General features: G+C 37.8%; 1 protein-coding gene across 2 annotated transcripts in view; it reads left to right on the top strand.

The window, feature by feature from the left end:
* GRB10 (growth factor receptor bound protein 10) overlaps window positions 1–18309 on the top strand; it is a 141392-nt gene extending 123083 nt beyond the window's left edge. The window contains exons 7-17 of one of the 2 annotated variants that reach the window (XM_057371053.1): window positions 13–128; window positions 2160–2234; window positions 5277–5414; window positions 5943–6053; window positions 7220–7318; window positions 8771–8848; window positions 9513–9665; window positions 10501–10567; window positions 11501–11588; window positions 14260–14353; window positions 15145–18309. In XM_057371053.1, coding sequence (XP_057227036.1) covers window positions 13–128; window positions 2160–2234; window positions 5277–5414; window positions 5943–6053; window positions 7220–7318; window positions 8771–8848; window positions 9513–9665; window positions 10501–10567; window positions 11501–11588; window positions 14260–14353; window positions 15145–15291 — 1166 coding nt within the window. In that variant the 3' untranslated portion in view covers window positions 15292–18309. The remainder of the gene's footprint in view (window positions 1–12; window positions 129–2159; window positions 2235–5276; window positions 5415–5942; window positions 6054–7219; window positions 7319–8770; window positions 8849–9512; window positions 9666–10500; window positions 10568–11500; window positions 11589–14259; window positions 14354–15144) is intronic. The other variant, XM_057371054.1, reaches the window with a different exon arrangement.
* Window positions 18310–19341: the final 1032 nt, after the last annotated feature.

Genomic DNA, 19341 nt, shown 5'->3' with positions numbered 1-19341 from the left:
CTTTTTCCACAGAGAGATGCTTGGAAGATCATGAGCTCATAGTTCAAGTTGAGTCCACAATGGGAAGTGAAAGTAAATTTTTGTTCAGGAAGAATTATGCAAAATATGAATTTTTCAAAAATCCCATGGTGAGTTTCATTACTTAGTTGTTTATACCACAGGGGGGTGGATTGCAATAACATTGCTGGGCACTGTTGTGTCTTAAGCATCTATTATAAAAAAAAGTATGCAACCAACTAACAGAATTCTTTTCCAAATAAATTTTAACCAATGTTTAAATTCCTTGTACTCTCCTCCCATCTCAAAAACCGCAAGTGTCTTCAAGTTACCAAATATACTTGTTTCAAAATGTCTGTAGTTATGTTGGAGAGTGACCAAGAYAGGGAAATTTTCATTGGTTTAAGAAAAGCAATCTTAAGGGCAATTTACTCATTATCTTCAAAGTTACTTGATTCAAAGCAAATTGATCRCATAACATGCAGTATCCAAACCTTTTAATTTCTGACAGTAATAATTAATAAAACACCAAAACCCATTTGAGCAGCCCCTAAAGCATTTACTCCATATAAGGGAGTTTCCAGTTTATTGTTGCATATACTGAACAGTGTTTCACCTGTGGCTGTGCTTCGCTAGTGTGCTTTGCCTTATTTACTGATCACAGTAGCTTGCCCTCTCTGTGTCTCGATGTATATCCATGCATGAAAAGTACTGTATGCCATAGCTATACCTATTCCTGGATTTGTAAGAACCTTCCAATACTGTAATTTTAAACTGATTACTGTATAACTGCTTATGGGGGATGATTTTTCACATTTTATCTAACAAGTATGCTGGAGCAGACTGTTGGCATGAACAAATGTCAGCTGGTGCAACCCATGGAGATAACTGAGGAAGGGTAATCCAGAGGTGGTTAGGTAAGAACAGATTTTGTGTCAGTCAGGCAATTGTGGTGTGAGAAGAAAAAAAGATAGGCAAGGTCACGTTTAAACTCTGCTGAAGGARCTGTGGGTGATAAATTAATTCCTCTCCTCAAAGATGCAAGTGCACAGTTGCTGCATCCTCACACGTGTGCTTGCATGTACATTTGTCATCTGCTGGTGCTTGTTGCAGAGTCTGTGCCTTGACTTACTCTGTGAAACGTTTCTGTACATGGAGTGTTCCTAGTTTTTCACTTCTGTTGATCTCACCATCTGATAACTTACGAACATCTGAGCGTTGTACAGAAGTTTTGGTATCATAGGAGCTAGCGCATTGGTTTCATGTGGTATATTTTAATTAATAACAGAGCATGGGAGTAAAACCCAGAATGCTTGGCATTGAGTCCCAGGCTCCTGCAATCACAGAATAAATCATTCTTTTGGTGTAAGAATGCGAAGGCTCCCTATCCATTGCATTAGCTGTTGCCATATGGCACTGTTTCTACTCAAGGGAGGCTGGAAAATGTTAGCTTTCATAATTCATTGTGCAACTTACCTGGCAGAAGGGTGATTCCTCTTCAGCCCTTCTATTTATGCCCTAAAGACTGAAATTTGTATTGCCTGAAGAGTGACAAATATTCTAAACTGGAAATGTTTTTGTTGTGATTCATTTTGGTATAATCAGACATTGTTTCATTTCAGGCATTTCTGTATGTCTCCATGCTTCAAATAATGTTTAAAAACTTCAAGAATGATCTCATGTCATTGCTGTGTATAGTAAATTCAGTGTACCAAATTATGCAGGCATTTTAAAACATAACASATGAAAAGGAAACTGGAGGAATAAATCTGAAGTCAAGACATTGATGCAATAAGCAAGGAGTCACTGCATACTCAACTTGCAGGACCATTCATCCTTTCATTCCCAAGAAAGTAGAGGCTGTTAGAGATCCCCAAAAGCCCTTAGTAGAAGAGGAAGTGATGGGAAAAGGCACTTACGAAATACTGCACATCAGATATTTTAAAAATCCACAATCTGTCTGCATGGGCATCTGGTGAGCAGAAGGAAGGGAAGAACTGCATTTGAAAAGCCCTAGTATTACTTTCTGTGTCAGGGGATCTCCAAACTGATTTAGTAGTGATAGCTGAAAAAAATTTAATGACTTGAAGGAAACATCACTGGTTCTCTGCAAGAGTGTTCAAAAATAATGTGACTTCCAATTGTCTTCTTTTTATGTCTAGAATTTCTTTCCAGAACAAATGGTTGCCTGGTGCCAGCAAACAAATGGCAGTATCCCACAGTCACAACTTTTGCAGGTACTGTAAATTWTCTGTATGGATAAAGAAAGTTTTGGAGCTGAGGGGGAGGGCTTGAGAGAAAGGAAGGAAGGGAATTCAAAGGTCTGAAAAATAGCTGGTCAAAGACCAGTGTAGTGAGTTAGCATATGGGGCTAATGTTGAAAATATCTGACAAAGATTTTACCCAGTGGCATCAAGGTGTAAATTGTAAACACAAAGTATTCATAGCTATGGTCTTACATACTTGTTCCATTAATACTCAACTTACTTTGTGGGTATCTGGTTTGGCCACCTGGTATTACTCCCAAACAGTCTTGGCAGATATATTTCTAGCAAAACAAATACAGTTTTATAAAAAGCAGAATAGAAGTACTTTTCTGTACTCCACATCACAGCACAGGAGAAAGTGCTAGAATGCAAGTGTATATTAGAAGATGTGTTTGAGATGATGAGAGGTTTTGCTTTTGCTTTTTGTGTCCTATGTTTGTGTCTGGCAAGAATTAACAATAAGGACCAACTTTCTCGTGGTTCAGSCAACTAGTTACTCTTAAGGATAGAGAAATAATGCCCTAAGAAGTTAGTGCAAGTAGAAATTTGTATACAGTATATGCAAAGTAATCCCATTTAAAGCTCCCTAGGTTTAATTGCAGGGGTGTGTTCCTTTTCATATGTGTTGGTAGAGTTGTGCAGTCTGTGTGGGTGTGGCATGTGCGCTGCAGTTACGTTGAAGTTTTGGTGTCACTGTAGAGTTTCTGGCTTGCTCATAATGGAGCCTTGGTGTTGGCACAGTTGGTTGGCCTTCAAGGATGGTGCTGAAGGGTGGGCTGCCTCTCTCATCAGCAACTGATTCACTCTAATCTCTCCATTTTAGCATTCCAGTCTAAGCCCCACAGTCTAAGTCTTCTTCATTTCACTTTTTTGTTCAAATTGTGGACATTCAGCTCTGAAGGCAAATTAAAACGCAGTTTATTAAAAGAATACTGCATTAAGAACAAAGGTCATGGTGCCTGGAAGACAGTGCCATGAATAACAAACAAATTATAAAGCAGAAGCACAAATATATGAAGAATATATATATGTACAAATAACTGATTTTAGCTCGGTTTCTGTCATTTTGYATGCTTGCAAATATGCACTGACTTTTTGTTTAAAGACAAGTTTCCACTGTCTTTTGAATGAGTGCATTCCTTTTGTCGCATAGCCATATCGAAGTCCGTTAAATTCTGGTTCCACAGTCACTGAAAAGAATTTAAAACATTAGCATCCACTTTCAGCTGGGAAACAAGAAAAAAATCAAGCCAATTTCTGGAATAACAAATGAAAATCATGTGCAATGAGGTTGTAATCAGGGACCAAAACTGGCATGGACTGGCATTGCCACAGACTGGTCGAAAGAGAGGTCTTCACACCTTGGACCCTTTTCCCTGTAGTTTAGTGGAGAATTGAGGTTCCTGTTAATACAAGCAGCAGGATTCCCCAAAAGAGCAAGATGTTCTTGAAATTGGAAAAGTTTTGAGAGCAACTTAAATAGTAGTAGCAGAAGAGAAACCATGCAACCTTGTTAGGTAGGTTCAGAAAGGTCCTGGAGAAGCATAACTTAAGGGGGTTAACGATACAAGAGGGTGGGGGAAAGACAGTGAGTATATTCTCTCCAGTTCATTGTTTCACCATTAAAAAAACTGTCTTTGTTAAAGTATTTATATTAAATATTGCTTTTCTTTTAAAAAAGGTACAACTGTTTTTCAGAATTTCAATGGCAGTTGTAATTTATTGAAGGTAAACCTGCAGCCTAGTAGTCATTTAGCATGTTGCATGCGAGGCCACGTTAAACACTAAGAAATTCTGCTAGTTTTAATTACACCTGTAACAGGGAAGAATATTAAGTATCATTTCATTATATCATATTCTGCATTGAGAGCTAGWATTTGTAGTCATGACAATAGCATTAAAACCAGTGGGATCTGTTATCCCTAGTCTTAGCCTGGCTTAGACATGCAAAAAAGCTTGCAATCTTAGTTTACTTTTGTTTGAGCTGACTGGACAGAAAGAATCTAGTCTTCTTTTGGTCTTCCCTTTCACAGCTGAGAAGTGGATTCATAGTAAAAATAGCAGGAAAATTGATTGTTCTTTCCTATTCTGTTAGATGAGAGCAGAAGGAAGACTGGAAAAAAATTGTGTTTAAAGCGAGTAAGAATTCTGATACGGGGCACTATTTTTGGTTTGTTTCCTGTGGGCATTGTCCACCAAATAAAACCAAAACACATGGCTGAAGAATTGCAGAGGCATCTAGGCCAACCAGGTTTATCCATTTTTCTTCATACTTGTTGAATTTAATTTGGCATTTAACTTTTAACTGATCAAGGCCTCTGTAATTTAAAAATCTGGCCTGTTGTAATAAGGGAGCAATCCATCAGTTCTCCTACCATAATTAATGCCTCCTTCCTGTGATATATCGCAAATCAAATTATTCTCTCTGTGGTTCCTCTTCGTGTGACAAGAACTTAAATTCTTCTGAATCTTGGAGTCTGGTATAATTGCTGGCAGTTACTAGACTGCTCTACATTTCATTTTCAGTTAAATATTGTGTTGTCTGTTATACCTCTTGTCTGGGGACAACTTGAAATCCTGAAATAGGGTCTTTCCTTTCGAAAACTTTAGGATAAAGATGGAGATTTTGCCCAATATTTCCAAGTGAGACAATGTGCCAGAATTGCTGTGACAAGATACTATTCTAAGCATTAATAAGCTAACTTTCTCTCCCTGAGGCCAAGTGCAAGACGAATGGGGATACAGCTTTTTTGAGATTTAAGTCTTGAGRCAGAGAATAGGAAGGTGTCAGTGGCAGGAGGAGGTGGCCAGGTAGATGCARTGGGAGGAGCAGGAATATCCATTTTGATCATAAATCAGACTAAGCATCTAGGTCAGTTTAAGCCTAGTGTGGAACTGTGCCTCAAATCAGCAAAGTGGTTTTCCCTTTTTTTCTCTGTTCTGCAAATACAGTGACAATTTTATAKATCATCCATAGGATACAATGTTTATCTACATTTTCCTCTCCAACAGAACTTTTTAAACTCCAGTAGCTGCCCTGAAATTCAAGGTTTCTTGCATGTGAAAGAGCTGGGTAGGAAATCATGGAAGAAACTGTTYATGTGTTTGAGGAGATCAGGACTTTATTGTTCTACAAAAGGAACTTCAAAGGTAAGATTAAAAAAAAAAGTTGCACAGTACTAGCATGTGAAAGCATTTTCTGCTTTTACAGTGGGTATTTTTGTTGTTTTTTAAAAAATCTCCACGTAGTGCTTCCTTTTTTTATTCCACAGAACAGGATAAGTAAGGCATGATCAAATGACAGTCAATCCCTGGGCTCTCAATGCATGAACACAGCCGTACCAGTTTCATTATAAAATAAAATAAAAACAAACCAGCCAGGCAACATCATTGTGGCCACTGAAGTTGTGCTAAGCTTCAGATTTCTCTGGAGCAATGTAATAGTCCAGGCCATTTTTAATGTGATGTGCTTGCAKAAGTATTTTGTGAGCTTCCTGTACYGAGCACCTTGTGCTGATATTTAAGGGGTGTTTGCCGTGTCCACTCGAGGCTGCCTGGGAGAGGAGCAGTGTTCATGCACTGCCCTCTGTTGGAGGCTGGGCTTGAGAGACTGCAGAGCTTGCACAACATCTTCCAAAACCTTTCACTTACCTGTGCTAAAACACKTTATTTCCCCAGGAGCCAAGACATTTGCAATTGTTGGCTGACCTAGAAGACAGCAATATCTTCTCGTTGATAGCAGGCAAGAAGTTGTACAATGCCCCTGCAGAGTATGGATTTTGTATAAAGGTAAATGTTCTTACTGAGTTCTTCCAAAGTTCCAGACGGTGTTGGTAGCTCCGAGTCACCCCCACCCCCAGCTAAATGGGATTTCTGCAAGCCTTTTCTGTCACGAGGACTTGATCTTTAACATCTTTCATTTGGCAGGCATGTCCTGTGAATCTTGTCATCATTTTATGTGACACTTTTAACACTTTATCTGGTGCTCCTTTGGTTTGGGAAATTTTTGTGCAAGAGCAGCTCGGTGCCGAAGCATGGTGTGCTTGTGAGGTGGCCTTGGTTCACCTCACAGATGAAAGCTTTTCCTGAGTTGTCTAATTGAATAGAAAAGTTTCTGTGGACAGCAAGCAGCAAAACTATATAGCAGCAAAGARTCAAGCTCTGATGTGGTGTTTTACCATTATTGTGGGCCAGACGTTTGCCTTTATTTATAAAGAGAAAGACTTTATGGGAAAATTGAATATAAGAATARCCAGTTGCCCTTGAAGATTTTTAAAACTGTTGTGCTGAAAGATTCATTTGGAAATTATTTCAAAGCTTTGAAAAGTGTAATTTTCTGAGAAGAAAATAAAGCTAGGAGCTGATTTTAGGAAAGCAGTGACATAGGCTCCATTCTAGCAGGTGTTCCAGAGCTAGGTAACAAGGGTTTGCATCAAAGAGGCTGGCTGCAGGACAGATCCTGAACTGATGGAAGCAAACTTYCAGCTACCCTCAGTTACAGAAACTTACGTCCTTCATCTCGAAATGGGGGTTTATAAAACTTCTCACAGATTTGGGAAAAAAACACCCCTACAACTACCAAAACAAACAAAACTAAGTGCCTGGGTCCGGTTTTTAACATGGCCTGAATACCTTGTTCCTATAAACTGCTAAGACTACAGGTTATTTCAAATCATAGAATCATAGAATATGCTSAGTTGGAGAGGACTTACWAGGATCATCGAGCCCAGCTTCTGAAAGTCAGGAGGCACCAACATTTRTCTTGTTGGGCCCAGCTGAGACAGTGATTTCTTTCAGAACATGCTCAGCCTCTCCTGAGCTTTAACTCAGTGTGGTGGKAGCTTTTTCTGGCTAGTTCTTTAGACTAATGCTGTACCTGCCTTTACCCTGCAGTAAGCTTACAGTGTTGTTGGTTTTCTAATGAATGTAGCTGACTTCCTTTTAATACTTTAAAGCCCAACAGAGTGAGAAATGAAACTAAGGAACTGCGGTTGTTGTGTGCTGAAGATGAGCAAAGCAGGATGTGCTGGATGACTGCCTTTCGACTCCTCAAGGTATCTGATCTCTTCTACTTGTTAAAAGCTACACCTAGAGTTAAGTGTCATTTGGTATTTTTTTCATGAGAAATTACTTACGTGTTCTTAAATATCATCTGTTCCTAAACAATACGAATAAGTGTAAAATGCCAAGCAGTTCTGTCCCACCTAAGAATTTARGCACAGGACAGAGATCTATTCCTTCCACATATGAGTCAAGTATTATTATTTTAGTTTTGGTTCCAAATTTGAGATACATTAATGAATTTAAAAACCTGCTTAACACAGTATTGTCAAGTTATCATAAAGCTAAAGAAAATATTTTGATAATGGATGTGGTTCTCTTAACCAGAACAGAGTGCTKCTTGCAATTTTTTTCTTTCATTTCTCAAAAAAAATTTCTATTAGAAGAAGTAACACAAATGAGTAGCCCTATGTCTGGGTGAAAGTTACTCGTGCCTGAGAGCAAACAAYGAAATTTCTTGATAATATGATAGGAGGCTTCACTGCTTTTAGAAACAAAACCAGGATGGAGGGAGAGCWGACTATTTTGTGCCCTTTGAAGCAGAGAGCTCCCTGATCTTCATAGGAAAATGTGCATGAATTCTGGTTTGGTTCTATTTCTGAATTTGYTGCCTTGAAAACTGCAGTATTCTTCTCTGAACCTTCATAAGGAAAAAAATGAGTTTGTTTTTAAGACACACCAAAATATGATTAAAGGTGTACAGTCAGCAAAAAGTAAGGCTGTGCCCCAAGGCTGTGTCCATAACCTGCCTTTTTATTCACTGTCTCATTTAGCTTTCCATAGTCCTACATCACCCTGTTCGGAAATTGTATAAACCATTTCAGTTAGAACATTCAGCAAGCAATGTTGCTATACTTCAACACTGTGCCTCTAGGGAAGGCACTGAGTAGGTGTTTTCCTACCATCCTAGCTACTAGTGTTGCTAAAATTTATCATGTTCAACCAAGAGCATGACTGGAATTCAATCACCTTATTTTTATAAGGATGAGAAAAGTACCAAGTGCTATTTCCTGGTGAAATTTATTGAAAGTGCTAGTGAATTAGAAAAGTTCTTATTTTTTATCATTATAAAAACTGAGTTTCAATGTTCTGTACTGAATTTTTTAAAGTTCTAGAGGGTAAAAAGAAGGAAATTAATATGTGTCTTCTGACCTTGACTGAAAGCCTGTGTTGTACAAGGAAAACATGGTAGTAGCTGAGAGTGGCAGAAATTACCTGTGTATATCATTCAAGCTTGTATTTTTAAAATAAAACTTGTGCATATTTACTGTTTGCCACCTGCCAATCACGGTTACTCAATGCAAATAGCTTTGGGACAGCTTCTGATCAGGAAAATAATAAACTGGTGGCATCTTGCTCCAGAGTAAGTGGTATTRTGAAATCGCTACAATTTTTTTCCTAGGGCATATATTTGAATAATAATGTCTTTGCATTTCTGTTGGCAGTATGGAATGCTACTGTATCAGAATTATAGAATTCCCCAGCAGCGAAAAGCCATGCTTCCACACTTTTCCACTCCAGTAGTAAGTAATGAACTTTACCTCACTSATATATGATGTCGGAAAAGATACGTTTGCTTTTGCATTTTAAAAGTGGAAAATTTTACGCTAAGAAATGTAAATTCAGCATTGTGTAGCAAATCAATGTAAAGTTCATGTTTTGCATGAGTGCAGTTTCTGTGGTTGGCTCTCCATTATTTTAGGCTTACATGATCCACATGATTGAAAAATCTTGGCTACGTCATGCTCTTTGAGATGTACGGTACAGAGACATCTGGCTGTCTCTGCAGAAGCCAGCTTAGGTCTGGCAAAACTAACACGTAAATTTCCTAAAATATGTTGGGCCAAGAGCTGACTGCTAACTACCTAAAAGGGAAGTTCCTATATTTGGATCCCAACTGGCCCTGAAAATGACTGGAATATAGTAACAGGGCAAGTGGGCAACTTGAGCAAACAGATTTTATTCTGAGCCTTTGAATCGTCTCCTTCCCCTATGGTCGAAAAAGAAAAAAACATCTATTTTTGTGTCTGTGAATCTTTTGAAAGGGKAGAAAAAATGAGTTGTATTTTCTGTGCTGTTGAAGGAGGACTTTGGACGGTCTTCTGAAACCAAAACAGTTTGAAATTAAACTCTCAAGCTGGTTTTTTCTTTCCCTGTTTTTTGAAACAAGTGAAAATTCCTTTTCAGAGAAGTGTATCTGAAAACTCACTAGTAGCAATGGATTTTTCGGGGCAAATAGGAAGAGTTATTGAAAATCCTGCTGAAGCACAGAGTGCTGCCTTGGAAGAAGGACATGCTTGGAGGGTAGCTATCTTCTCTTCTTTTCTATTTTTGCCATCAGTAAGTGTCTGTTGAGAGCCAAAACACAGAGTGTGCTATGATTTTAGTGCAGTGCTGGTCACAGTATAGCTTAGCTCCGACCTGAAGCAATCACACTGCAAGCATGCAGATCTGAAAGTCAATATCCATCTTTAGCAAAACTGTCACATTCACAACAACCTTCTACCACTGCTTCTCTGTCCCCCTAGTGTCCAGAGGAAAGTTGAGGGGSAAAGCAGACCCACCAGAACTTTACTGCCAGTTTGCAAAACCAGTCTCTGAGGAGGAATATGTCAAATTAAATGCTTCCCCACATGGAAGAGGCTGGGGCTCTGACTAATGGCTTGCTCCCAGTAAGTTTAATTGCAGAATATACAAGAGGCAGGACCTCTTGCAATGAAAACTGATGTAACTTGTTTATAGTGTCTTGTGGACAGACAGCTGCAGTACAAGTTTTCCCACATGCTCGTCTTTTAGGGAAAAGGAGTCATTACTGAAGCATTAGCTGGTGCTTTATGTACGGGAGGGAAATACTGCTTGATTTACTGAGTGCCTGGTGTTTTGCCTGAGCAGAAACATATCAGACTTTTCTTTTTTTCTGTCTTTTTTTTCCCTTTTTTTTTTTTTTTAAGATACTGAGCTTTCATCATTAACATCTGRCTTGTATTTTAAGCCAACTGAAATGAGCTGCTGCTTGTAGATTAGCCCCCTTCAAGGTTGCATTTCTTTTTCCCATCCTTGCATTAAATCTGCCCAGCCCCCAGTTCCCCATAAATTAAATCTGTATTGCATGTGCACTAATTCTCTTCTCCTGAGGCATGAGTGTGGATTTAACGGTAATTCATTTTCTCTATAGAAACGTAGCACAAGAATGAACATCTTGGGTAGCCAAAGTCCACTCCATCCTTCCACACTGAGTACAGGTAAATTCTGATGGTTTGTAAGCATAGTGTGAGAAGCCTCTGTGGGTAAAGKAAGGTACATTTCATATAGACAGAGTGCAGCCATGTAGCACAAATGTCTTGATGTCAAATACAAACTTTACGTTTATCAGTGGCTGCTGTGTCATTAACATGCTTACCCATAYGGACACAGTAGAAGGAATTTGTTTTCCTTTGATGGCCCGCTCAAGCTTTTCTTTAGGACTAGTCTTTAGAAAGATGGATTTTGTAAAAATAGACACTCCATAAATGTTTTCCATTTAAAAGAATCCAGCAGTTAATTTGCTGTTGTGGACAAGAAAAGTCAATGAGTGATCTTTTAATCTTTAAAGAGTAGAAATGAGAGTTTTCAAAATGGAATTCATTCCATAATCACTGAAAAATGTAAAATATGCAAGTTCTGAACATCTCTTTGACATTTTAAGTTTATTAAAACAACAGGAAATTTCATATTAATATCCTTTGAAATATCCTTTGAAATATCCTTTGAAAAACAAAACAATAAAGATAAAAATATTTGGGGGTAACTTGACTCTTGAAAACACCCTTTAAAGTGCTTTCCTTTATGTGCGCGTTAGAGAGACTTGTTAGTTTACACATCGTTTTCTAAGAATTGTTAGTCCCAGCATTTTCAAGAAGCTATGAGAAGGCAGTATTATAAGAGACTTCTCTTGTTTGCCTAATTGTGTATSTGCAAATCAGAAAATATATGGAGATAAATGCCTCTCTACTTCATATATTAAGTAGATGCATTATTTGATATTCTTTTTTACATAGGGTGATGGAAGATACTTTATATTGTGTAAGAGAACTACACCCACTTTTAAAATGTTTAAATAATTAATATGTGGAAAAAATGACTGCATGTGTAACTGGTTTTAACCATCCTCTCCCTCTTTTTTCTCTGTCCTCCAGTTATTCATAGGACACAGCACTGGTTTCACGGCAGAATCTCTAGAGAAGAATCTCACAGGATTATTAAGCAACAGGGGCTTGTAGATGGGTAGGTATTCCTGTTGCTCAGTATTTATGATCTGACACTAAGCTTTATAGACAAGAGCACAACTTCTGCTGTAATGGTTTACAGGTTTCTGAGCACTTCTGAGTAACCTGATTGGCAAGTAGTCCCGTTATAACCTGCCTGGATTCCAAAAAGTCAGAATGTGTGCATGTAGGAGTGGRTCCTAACTTCTAAATTGAAAAGTAAAATCTTAGGAATACACTTAAATGTCTTTTTTGCCAGCAGAGGCAATCAAATTTTAGACAATGTTAGAATCTGAAAATAGTTAATTCTTGTAATCTGCATTGAGGACATATTTTTCAGACAAAGCTGYATCTAGCCATTTGCCCACAAATTTATAATCAGCCATCCATGCTCTTTTGCATGAATTAGAGCAGCTAATGTTGCTTGCTCTCTATGTATTTCTGTTCTAGAGCAAAGATATGGAAGTACCTGTTCTACCCCTTTCTAAAATATCTGTAGTTGAGATTTAGTGTTTTCTGAGCATCTCTGTATTTGTATGAGTTATGGTTATTGAAGGGAACTTGGTTGAACTCCGTTCAGCATTGGTTTTTTTAGGATGGAAAGGCGTGGTTACTTTTGGTTCACTATCTTCACTGCTTTCAGGTTAAGGTAGAAACATCCATGTTGGCTTTGCAGGAGACAGGGAAGTTCAAACCTTTCTTCAGCATTTTCTGATTCAGAAGCAACACCAATCTTTCTGAAGACTAAAATATATTAGGGAAGTAGAAATTGGAAGTATATGTACATATGATATATTCATCAAGTAGTGTTTTTTTGTTGTTATTGGGGGGTCTTGTCTAGGCTAAGGCTTTTGGGTTTTATCTTAGCAGGTCAGCTTTTGGGTTTTATCTTAACAGAGAAGAGAAGCTGAGAAAGCAAAGGAGCACTGCTGACTTTTTGGGTTTCTRGTTTTCTTACACTACCTGTCGTTAWAATCTTGGGCTCATTTTGGCTTGTTGCCTTAGGAATTCATTGGCCCATCCTTCTTGAGGTTTTCATAAATGTGTTCATGTGCTTGAGGCTGTGTTAAATTTGTGCCTAATCAGGTTACTCACCATGGAAGGTGAAGATTGGTTAGTTTGGCCATAGTAAGGTCCATCAGAAGTGACAAAAGAACTGTKTTACCTATGTTCTCTGAGATCTAAGGATCATGATTTTCAGGGTGAAAAACTCYTGCCTTTGTTTTCCTGCTCTGTGTAGAGAAAGTAGAAGAAGGTAGAAAGTTAACAGTCTCTTGATGGTTCATGGAAGAGGTTCAACAAGTATACAAGAAACTGATGCTGCTGTCTTTGTCTCTGAATGCTCTTGTTGAGGATGCATCTGTCTTTGTAGTCATTTCTAGTGTGGAAGCTGTTTGCTTGCCAGAGGTTGGTAGACAGTTGCAGCATCAGTTGTGCAGAGCTTTGCTTTGTTGTCACCAGCTTATGATACAATGCATTTTTTGAAACAATTAGATGAAAAATAGTTGAGAGATACCTGCATGAACTGCAGTAACCACAGGGCAGGCAAAGTCTTTCTTCCTGATATGGAGCCTAATTTATAAAGGCTTTTGTCCCTTCTCCACACATCTGGTCTTCCTAGGATTACAAAGGGATGTKCAAATACCATGCATGGTTTCTGAGGGTGGCAAGATGTGCCTGTCCCTGACTACTGAACTGACCMTGGCAATCATAGTGCATTTTTGTGGTACTGACATTTCTCAATCWGTTCTGAGGAGCTGGAGTAAATTCTTTTGGGTTTTTAAGACTACAAGCAGTTCTTGCAATTGTGTCTTGGAAGAGTGTATTCCTGGCTTAGTAGTCAGCAGTCAAGAGGTCTGCCCCAGTCCTGTGCTTAGCCATCTCACAAATCCACTAGTGATTAGTGCTGTAAGCCTTGTGCCAAAGATATATTGTTGTTTCCTCTGGCATGGAGAGGATCTGCTTCCTTAGTTCATAAATGTCAAGGGGAGGAAACATGGGGGRTTTTAACTAGCTTTTTTTCTCCTCTTCCCAGTAGGGATGTTAAATAAAGTCCATTTGGGATAGAAACTCAGTTTTGTGCTTAAACTTAAAAGTGACAGCTGCMTAGTGTATGATGTACATTTTTTTCCAGTAATGCTGAGGGAAAAATACTGTGACTATTCTATAGCAAAAATCAGTATGTGTTTTCCCCATCTTGATAATGTGGAAGCTACTTAACTGGTAAATAATTTTAACAAAGTACTGARCTGTTTCTGTGTAACTGCAGCCGTTCAACCTAAACATAATTTTGGTGACACTGGATTTCTGTGAACTGATGAAAGCTATTGTAGAGTAGAAACAGATTTCCATATATTATTTTCCCATTGCAGAAATTGAGATTTCATTTTCTTCATGAGAGTACACATCATTAATGGAAAGCTGAGTTAGAGGGAACCTTAAAAAATGCCTCATAGTTACATTCTTAGAGGAAGAACTACCATCATGTATCTTGAACTTCCTGTTTCGTCATCTGTTAATGTTGCATAGCTATGGTATAATAATTGAAAATTTGCAAATTGCCAGTTGTGGAATTGCCTCTTAATGCAACTAAAGAGTTCAGCAGTGGCACAAAATTACTTAGTAGGTCTGATTATTTAAGAAGAAATAGACATAGTATTCAATTTGTTATTAAAAACGTTCTCTCCTAGATTATTTCTTCTCCGGGACAGCCAAAGCAATCCAAAGGCATTTGTACTTACGTTATGCCATCATCAAAAAATAAAGCATTTTCAGATCTTGCCGGTAAGTAGGTTTTTTTTTTTGATACTGATAACAAAACCTGAAATTTTAAACCATTAAGCTTTTGCCAACATCTGAGGAGACCTTGTATTAATTACTGATGTAACTAACAAGAATGTTTCAGTTGGCAAGTATATTAGCAATATTCCTTAGAATTGCCAAATGTCTGATTAAAAGTATTGATTAACAGTGCTGGAAAACTAGTGTAAGTCACTACATTACACAAGTCTGTGTAATGCACAGAACTTGTTCTCTGTGACTGGCAGCAACAACAGCAGCTGTTGTCTCCCTGTCATTTAGGCAAACAGAGTAACTTAGAGAAACTTTGAAAAGTTTCATTCTGGGGGTTATCTAATAATGTTGAGCTTCAAATGTTACACAATTTGATTTTAATCTTGATCAAAAAAAGCACCAACAATTTAAGATTATGTAGACCTTTTTATTTTTCCAAACCCTATTCCCTTGTTCGGCCAGCCAGTTTTACAAACAGCTAACAAATACTTTTGGGRTATTTTTATTTTATCTAATGAATGCCAGTGCTGTCTGTACAACATGCAATTACTCAGCCCACGAGCTTTCACTCTCAAAAACAAAATGTTACAAGTTGGGCTGATGTATGTTTTTTCTAGTGCTGTGCATGGTTTCACAAAGAACTGGGTTGTTTTGGGARCCAAGTGCCAACCAAGTGCCCATCATTTATTTATATCACACACTCRTGGTACTCTCTTAGGTTTTGCCACACTTGTATCTCTACATGCGCAGCCTAACTTGAAAAGGATGTTTTGTTTTCCTAGTGTGAAGATGATGGACAGATATTTTTCAGTCTGGATGATGGGAACACCAAATTCAGTGATCTAATCCAGCTTGTTGAATTCTATCAACTAAACAAAGGAGTCTTGCCCTGCAAACTCAAACACCACTGCATCCGAGTGGCCTTATGACCTCAAATCTGACTCACTGAAGACTGGATTTGATAGAAGAGTAATTGTAAGAGAACGTTGACACTGGGGAATTGGCAGATTTGTAAGTTGGTTAAAAAAAAATATTATGCACCTTGGGACTCTGAAAGGGATGGATTCGACAGGTGCCAACAGACCAAGATTGCTGGTTTGTCTAACACCTAAGAGTGATTGCTGCTGAGTGTCCCAGCATCCCAAAAATGGGGGGAGGGTCTGTAAAACAATGAGTAAATTTGAAACAAAACTGGAAACTATCTTGGCTGGGCCACTTAACAGGAACAAGTGTGAAGAGAAATCTTTGAAAAGAACTCTTGCCCTGGAATAATCTTGACAATTAAGACTAGTGTGTTTACTTTTTGTATTGATCACTTTTTTTGCACTCCTACTTTGTTTCGGATATTGTATGCAGCCTATATTAGGAGCTGATGTGGCTTTTAAAATTCATGCAGGAGTTGGGTATTAATCTGCACCCTAAAATGTATGGAATGCTTCAGCCTAAAAGGATCTAGAAGAAAATCAAGAAGCGTGTATGTGTGTGTGTGTGTGTGTGTGTGTGTGTGTGTGTGTGTGTGTGTGTGTGAGTGCGCGTCTTAGTACTTCTCTGGAGACCTGAGGTTCAATGATCTGCAGATGTCTTTGAAGAAGCAATGAGGATACAATTCTAAAAGAACATACCACCAATATACGTACTCTTAAAACTGCTGACTTGTAGCATTATGGCTGTAGTATGTTGATGGCATATTAGTGGCATCCAGTCATGCAGAGACTGTATTAGATTCTATGCACAAATTTTTATTATTGGAGTGGTGGTTTGTTTTTTACAGCCTTTTGACTGTTTTCCTGAGAAAACTTACTGTTACTAAATAGAGTAGGACTGAATGACTACACTTGTATTTCAAACCACCATTTTTGTGAGAAGATTCTTCTGCAGGTAGTCTTAGTATGACAAAATAAAAAATGATTAAAAAAACAGTGTTTTTAGCTTTATAGCTCCTTGAATTTTCAGACTGTTTCAAAGAGCTCTTTCGATAYAGTAAAGCTACAGTGAACACAAAGCTCTCCTGGGGATAGGGCATAAGAAGAACTGTACCCCTTCTGCTTTTTGTAGGGCCATGAAAGTTTACATGGTGAGAAGGAACATGCTGGGAATAGAAACAGATTTGATTGTGGAGTAGCTGCTGGCAATATCGTCCATCGAGGTAACTGGTATCCCTGTGTCATGTGTGCTACCGCACGCCAGTACCTGTGGCAGACAAGCATGTATCTTGCTCTGGTGCTGGTTTGTCATCAGAACTACTTTATTGTTAATGTTTAAATGAATTATTTAATGTTTACACAATAACTCTTTCTGATGATAAATCAGTATTAAAGTCAGACAAGTCCCACCTTGATCCTGCAATTGCAACCAACCATTCCTTCACCAACTGTTTGAACTGARTAACTTCCCAGTGCTTGGTGCCATTAGCAACAGTGAGAAGTATTCCACCCTGGGAACTTGCAGAGTGTAGTGCAGAACAGAGCATTCGTAAAATGGTAAATGATTTACACAGGCTAGTTAATCCTTAATATTTGCCACTGGGTCTGAAATCCTAGCCATCTGAAAGGGTAAAGAAGGAAAACCAATCCTACACTTTTAGGTTTTCATGTAGTGTTAAGAATAGCTTAAGACAAACCATAACCTGCCTGAGTCGTCCATATCAGCTTAAACTATGTCAATGGTATAGAAACACTGTATTTTAGTTTACAGAACACATTTAGTATTTTTTTCCATTTAATGTCTAGATACTAAAAATGAAGAAACTTGATTTTGTTTTTAGTACAAGCCTTTTTTGTTTTGTTTTGTTTTGCTTTTTTAATTGTACATAGTGAAATGAGTGTTCCTGCTTTCTAGACAATGTATTTTAAAACCTTGAAATTAAGCTAACTTAAGTCTGACTTCACTTTGCATGCTTCTATTTGGCCCCTTTTAGGAGAAAAAAGATACTTGTATTGACTACATTACCAGTTTAATAAGACCATTTATGCTATAGTTTTAAGTTTTTCTGTTTACATAGCTTAGTGACAACCATGCATTTTTCCCAGTAGGCGGATAGTATTTGCAGTGTTTCATATTTATAAAAAAAAAAAAAACCTTGCATCTTATTTAAATTGAGAATAAAAGTTTGACTATGAACCATGATTTTTGTATGTAGATGGTTGACTTAGTATTTTGTACTCTTCCCAGCTAAAGTGAGCTGTTTTGAGAAAGTGACCACCTTCAAAGTGGCAACAATCTTACTTAAGCAGATCACTGCTTTGTCTTCTTTCTGCTGGAAAACAGTCAATACCACCTTAGTTTTCCAACAGATTCAGCTGGCTGCCAGCTCAGAATACCAAGGACTGAAGGACATTTGACTCTTATTTTTGTATTTAAATGACATGAATGTAAAGGGGATGCTCAGGGTTGTTTTGGAGCCTGTTGAATTTTTATCTTTTTGCCTGTGATTTTATTTTCTAAATAAATACTTCATGTAGCAATCTTGAATATGTTGAGAAGGAAAATGCCAAACCATTTTGGTAATGAGGTTACTAGTTAAGTTATGTTACGATAGGTGTTAAAGTACAAAAAACTTTTTATTTGTTAATTAATCTTGAAGAAACACGTGCCTCAGTTTAGATGTTTTGTCTTATCTTTTCTGCACTAAATACCTGACAGTTTGACCAATCAATGCACCTTTCCAGTGGCAAGACTTGCTTATCGTAAATTATATTGTCACAATGCAAGATTTAGTGACTGTAAAATGGAATAAAGTTTAAAGTTTCAGGGAATGCAAAAGGTATTAACTTAAGAGACAAAWCCTTTATTCAATATGCTTTGCTTCATACTGTAAATAGCTTTTTGGCTTGTGAACCTAATTGTAATCTTTCAGGTATTTTTGTACAAATAAGGGACTGATATTCTGTTTCTTGTAATTAGAAATAAACGTTAATACAATGCTATTCATTTTACATTGGAATGAATGTCGTCTTTTGGATATATCAGTACACTCTGTATCTCTTGCCTTAATTTAGGTTAATTGGGCGGGTCATGTTAAACAGCTTTTAAGAAACATGAAAACTCTATCCCCAAGAGACCTTTACTCTGGCTGTTCTGTCTTAWGATTCCTATTGGGATATACTGCATTTTATTTAGCAAAGAAGTTGTTTACCCCTTTGTTTGAGGAAAATTACTGGGGATATTCTGCTGTGATATTTACAGGATTCATTTGGGAAGGCTGCTAGAGTCATATCAGGACAACATACCATGACCATCTTTTGGGTCATAGTTATAACTCATTGAAAATGCACACTCTGCATAAAACATTTTATTGGTCTGATAGCTGTTGGATCAGAAAGCTTTTCAATAGTACCTTCTGAAAGCAATTATTTACCCCTCTAATCCTTGTGTTCAACTGGTATATCAGCATTTGGATGGAAGAGCACCATCTGCACAAAATTTGTTTTTACTTTAAAAATCCAGGGGGGTGGAGGGGTGAGGTGGACGGATTGGTGGTTTTTCTGGCAGATAAAAAAATAAAAGGTTGGGAATGTTTCACTTTTATTTTTTTTGGACACAATCCTTTCCTGTTCCTGCTTTGTTAACCCATAGAAGCCATCAAATGCATTCCATTTCAAAACTCCCTTACACTCTGGCTTCTCCATGCTACGTCTCCATGTGAGTTTGTATTCCACTGCACCATGATTTAATTAATATGTTAGCATGATGAAATTCATTCATCARCACATACTGGTAGAGTACTTCCTTTGGATTTTGATGTTCCTCAAGTTTTTTTTCTATCTGGACATGCATATTAAAACTTAYAGTCCTTAGAATTCACTATCCTGCATGCAGTAACTTACTTTTTTCATTAACAAAGGGGGACTGCTTGCTTGCAAAATGTTTGRAGATGCCTGTTTCTTGCTTGGCTGAAGGAGACCATGCTAACATTGAAACTGATCCCTCTATGATCATTAAAAGTCAAGGACTACAATTCTACACAAAGCTGTAAAACA

This window comes from Malurus melanocephalus, unplaced genomic scaffold (genome assembly GCF_030028575.1).
Source record: "Malurus melanocephalus ecotype Western Australia unplaced genomic scaffold, MMel_1.1 scaffold_139, whole genome shotgun sequence".
NCBI lineage: Eukaryota > Metazoa > Chordata > Aves > Passeriformes > Maluridae > Malurus > Malurus melanocephalus.
This window is presented reverse-complemented; position numbering and strand designations above follow the sequence as displayed.